The 5373-nt window shown below is 44.1% G+C and overlaps 2 protein-coding genes across 2 annotated transcripts; one reads left to right on the forward strand and one right to left on the reverse strand.

The window, feature by feature from the left end:
- Positions 1-1033: 1033 nt before the first annotated feature.
- SERLADRAFT_439889 (uncharacterized protein) lies at positions 1034-1315 on the reverse strand (the record flags this gene model as incomplete). The annotated part of the gene is made up of 2 exons (XM_007320327.1): positions 1034-1125; positions 1186-1315. The coding sequence occupies 2 exons, from the start codon at positions 1313-1315 to the stop codon at positions 1034-1036; spliced, it is 222 nt and encodes a 73-aa protein (XP_007320389.1).
- A 3567-nt stretch (positions 1316-4882) lies between these two features.
- Positions 4883-5373, forward strand: SERLADRAFT_439890 (uncharacterized protein; the record flags this gene model as incomplete). The annotated part of the gene is made up of 2 exons (XM_007320328.1): positions 4883-4957; positions 5032-5373. 2 exons carry the CDS (start codon positions 4883-4885, stop codon positions 5371-5373), a joined length of 417 nt encoding a protein of 138 aa, XP_007320390.1.

Genomic DNA, 5373 nt, shown 5'->3' on the forward strand with positions numbered 1-5373 from the left:
TGATATCTTTTCACTTGAGCAGATGACAGAACAACCACTGAAGGATCCGGTCACTTGTCCTGTTGATATCACGGAGTGTAGTGGTATCAGTCAAGTGCCCAATGCCCATTGGGTGATGAAACAGTGTACCTGTCATTGTAGTTCCTATTAGCTGGGTAGAGTATTTTGCCAGTGAGACGTAACAGTGACTTGACATACCAATGCTGCAATATTAGCAACCGTTGCATTTGTTATATGGGTCAAAGGAATCCAATCTGAAGTACTAGCATCGAGGTTCACTATTCCCATATAGTGTTCCAAGTTTTGTGTAAAGTATAGCAAATCCAAAATGTGGAGGAAAGCTGGGTGGTTGAAGTAGTCCGAGTCACACCCAGCCTGGGCTAGAGCAAGACTGGACCCAGCAGAATTCCTCTGCAAATGAAAGAAGGTTAATCTAATGAGTGTCACTAAAAGAGCAAGGTGGTATTACCTCAACAGATACTAGATCCATATAACTAGCATGGAAAAAACTGAATACAGTGCTTGGATTCCACTTGAGGAGTGCTCGCGCTTTGATGCTGGTGTATTTTTTTGATGCACTGGCGGCCAGGAACACTGAATCGTAGAGTTGAAAAGAAGATGTATGGATAAATCCATAGATTGCACTGATCACTTTGTGGTGGTATATCGTTATTGCGCAAAGACAAGGTTCTCGAACCTGATCTGAGTCAAGTGTCATCACATCTGTATTAAAATATTCAGAGTCAGCTGACCATAAATTTACATCATAGATTTAAGCTCAAATTGTCACTCGCCGCGTTCTACATGACATTTTTCTCCAGTACAATGAATGCCGATACCCATATTTACAGCCCTTAAAGCAAGCTGCAATGCGAGACAATTCCTCGGGAACATTGTATCCAAAGTGAGGCTGGAATATGTATACCGTATAGCTGTAAGTTGAACTATGCGCCACATAGGAGCAATATCTTGGAGACTGTCTAAGAATACCATATTCATATCTTTGATTTTCAACGTGAGGGGTGCAAATTAGTCATAGCAAGAATTTTGATGTACCTTCCAAGTTGTTGGATACCCCGCTAGTCCAACTGCCCACAATATAATTCACAAATGCGGTGCGAGAAGCTACAGATTGAGTAGAAGAGGGTTAGCATTGATAAGAATTGTGTTGGTAAGAAATTGTACTTGATGTGTCAGTCTGAAATGTGTCAGCTCTATTGGAAGGGCCTCCTTCAATGAGACCGCTGCTGGTGCTGCTGGAAGCAGCGGATGAGTCGGAAGGGCCAGGAACAGGCATAGTATTCACAAAACCCATAGTGTCTACTACCTCACCTCCACTTACTACAGAATCTGCAGGAACACTAACTGATGCTGTGGCATGAGGAATGAAAAATTGCCAATTTTCCCTTGCTTGTTGATGTCTTGGGGGGCCTGTGACGAGTAGGGCCACTAGAGGGCTCCCTAGTGTGCATGAATGAGCTTGAGGAGTCTTCACCAAGCCATACGTGGTACACGTCACAATATTGCAAAAGAAACAAATTATGTACCTTGTGCTGCCTGACCTCCGCCAGTAGCAAGAGGGGAATACTCGCCGGTGTCGATGATGAGAACTGTAGTTAGAAAACCACACACAAAACAAACTAACACACAATCCTCCCAGATTCCACGGAACTTGTTTATGGGCTTTGCCTCCTAGAACAGTGGAGTGGTCTGGTTATTCGTGGGGTGGTACGTATAAAGATCCTTCAAAGTAAAACCCAGAGGTGTATGAGTGTGGGTTTTGAGGAGGAGGGATAGTTGAATTTATAGAAGGATAGGGGCTTTGTGACGAGTATAGACGAGCACTACCTTGCTAATCGTAGCACAAGGTAGGTTTGAGAACGACAATATGACGAGGTTCCCAGTGATAGCAGGCTCCTGACGCACAAACTGTAGTGCTCAGAAGGACTCTAATCGAAGGGGATGATAATCACTTTCAAAAAGTGACGAGTGACGATGACAGCAGTTAACAGTGGTAGAAGTGGGAAGTGTTGTGACCACACTGGATCACAAGTAGCAGAGTAGTGAACTTGAGAGTAGAGAAGAAGTCTGGATTGGATTTCTTGTTGTTTTTACAAGGTAAAATACAGGGGTTTATATAGTAAAAGAGAAGTAGGCTATGCACAGTATAGCTCTGCAAAAGAATGAGAAAGAATATGAAGGAAGGAATGTACGCTGATGAATCCTGCGTAGGTAGTACAGGATAAGATTGTCAAAAAAAGAAAAGAAAGGGATAGAACAATAAATGCTGTGAGTAATATCACAGGTTTGTACAGCCATAAAGTAAAGTCCAATAGCAAAAGGAGAGCAGGAAAATCATGATGTCATGGGAAGATGCAGTAAAAAAGGGGCAAGGCAAAACACTATCAGTATCAACACAGTTCCTTTATTGTCAGTCAGGCATTCTAAAAAAATATGTGTCCATAAAAAATGATTCAAAAATCAAAAATAATCGCACTGTAAATGAATGTTCTGCTGAAAAAAAAGAAACTGGAGCCACCGGTCCACCACCTAGTCCAAATCCGACAGTTCCATGGCCTTACCAATGGACTGGTTGTGTTGGACCACCTGATCAAACGAGGGAGGGAGAGGAGTAGTTCCAATTTGGAACAAGTGAGTCCCAGGCAGCGTGTGGTAGCTGTAGCTGTAGCAAAGACAATGGACAAAAGATAAGTGTACCCAAGTGGATGGGACAGCGATGAACATGGGCAACGCAAGGGGATGAACCTTCTCCAGCTCAAAAACTACCCACCCACACTCCAACCAGGCAAGACAAGCGACCAATGTTTTGATAGTATATGATGGTAGATTGACGTCATAAAGATGGACCTGTTGCCCTATTTGAACCGGCCGCCGGGGCTTTGCTGATATCATCAGTGGCACGTGGTAGTCAACGGATCAGCGACGGAAGCGGATAGGAAGTGGTGACATCAGAAATGGTGGGGGAGCAAAGAAGATGAGGAGGAGGAGGCTGGAGGTGACGAGGAGGTGAACTAAAATGGGGATCCAGAAACAACCATCGGGTGAGAATAAAAACAAGAGTAAGGGACCCATGGTGGGGCTAGGCAAAGGAAGGGAAGTGAAGGAAACGACAAAAACGAGGACGCAATGCAATGTGTAGCCAGTGGCAACACAAAAATTTGCCGAAATGCCAAAACACGGAAAGTACTGAATGGAAAGCAAAGGTGAGCATGACTGGATTGCCTAATAGAGGTGGTACTGATTAGCCACAAGTTCAAAAAAGGCAATATTAATTACTATTCCACGTGGCACTGTGCCTGTGTGGCGCAAAGGCGAGTCTTTTTGAATATTCGCTTCGTTATTGACACCTGTCCATGCTACCAATCAACTTTGGTGCATGACACCGGTAACACCAGGAACATTGTCCACTTCTAGTAGGCGTCAAAACATTGGCTCCAAATCCAGATCCGTGTTTGGATACACAATACTGGGGGCTTGGTTGCTGGCCTGTTGGAATTCGTTGCTCGCTGGTTGAAAAAATCACGTGCCTGTTGAAATGAACAAGCTGATGGTCCCATTTCATGGGTCCCTTGAAAGGTACTACTAGTAACTATCAAACAATATCCATAAACCCCATCCACCAGAATACCAGCTGAAGATACGCACTATGAGTTGCTGCTGTGAGAGTGCTACTAGAATATTGGTATTGACCATGCATAGACTCCGCAGCTGATTGAATGAGCTGCTCATAGTCTGGATGGAGAGACGCAGTGTGGTGAGAATGGCATGGATGGGGATCAGTCTGGCTGCACTTGCCTTAGACTGGTATCAAACCCAACCCAAAAATGTTCGCAGCATGAATCACAACTTGCTCTTCATTGTCATCATATCTGCGACGAAGGCCATCAACAATATCCTGAAGAAAATTGCGGGTCCAGTTGGAATCAAGACTCAGATCTAGCAAATATCAATGTCACCAATAAGCGCTCAGGTGTTACGAAATAGAAAAATTACTGTTGTGTTGAGACATTGGTAAGTCAACTCAATGGACCATCAAGGATCTACTTTCCAATGATTGATTGTTTTAATAGTTTTGAGGACTATTTAGGATTCGTTCCGATATCTATGATAACAAGAACTCAAGGATGGGTCAATAGCCTGAACAAGACCTTTGTTAATTCTGAGCCAATGATTAGACCGGTAACACTGAGCTCACATGAACACCAGATAATTTTGACGTGAGAGATCGGCCTCGGGGGGTGGAGGCAGTCCCATTTGGAACTGGAGGTTGTCCGCATGGAGGTTACTACAACATTGATTCTGCATAATTTTGGAGACTCGGGCTGCTAGTGAGTGTGTTGAACTGACTAGAAGCTTTATATAACCTGTTAATAGATTGTAGACCTGAAGTGTGAGCCTGAGGAACTTGAATGAAAACTTGAACAGCGTGAGTGACTCACTTGCCGACTCGGAGTTGTCTGGCTGTACTGTGCCAACTTGAACCAGTACTTGCAGTACTGGTTCAAGTTGGCACAGTTTGAGTGACCACTGGCAGGCCCTGAGTGTTGAATGTATTATTTTTGGCATGCATCATGGTCCCTGGGGTCCAGAATCTTTCTCAACCTGGCTTAAGGCTACGTGTGCACGTGTACCCACAAGTTGCCTTTTATAAGGAGTTTGATTTCGTACTAACAGCAAAAACAACACAGATCTTATTCCTCAAGAAGCAAGTCTAGCACACTACAAGCAATACAAAGCCAACAGTGTTGACATGCAACAATATTTGCAGCACCCCATGTCCCAACCTTATCCCATCGCTCAAGCCAAAAGTGAACAGCCTGCTGGTCAGCCCTCTCCGGGTTGAGCTCCTTACTCTCCAGCTATGAGTCAACGCAATAACTCCCATTTGAGTGCCAGTGCTCAAGCACCCAACAAGCTTTTCCCTGTGGCACCCCCAGTGAGTTTACAATCTGAGTCCTCAGTACAAGTATATGGATGCTACAACAGAGCTCACTGTACTTTGTGTTAAAGGCCTTTCTTTTGCATATCAGCACCAACAGTGCCAACTTGCAAGATTTATTAGATTTTGTGGTGGCTGTTCAAGATGAGTATGAGGCAGAAAAGATGTTTGTGGAAATGAGAGCACGGAGAAGCCAAATAGAGGCCAAACTATTCCAAGGACAGCTTCCCAGTGCTGTGAAATGTCTGGAGCAGGCTCATCGTGGTAGTAATTCTGTCACCAGAATGGTTGAGGACCTTGGAATTGAGGTAAACATACCTCAAAGTCATATCAGGTCTCAATTTCATGGAATGTGTAGTAAGCATGTGTATGACGATGACAGTGACAAGTCAAACTCTCCCGGCAAAGATTGA

This window comes from Serpula lacrymans, assembly GCF_000218685.1.
Source record: "Serpula lacrymans var. lacrymans S7.9 unplaced genomic scaffold SERLAscaffold_9, whole genome shotgun sequence".
NCBI classification, from domain to species: domain Eukaryota; kingdom Fungi; phylum Basidiomycota; class Agaricomycetes; order Boletales; family Serpulaceae; genus Serpula; species Serpula lacrymans.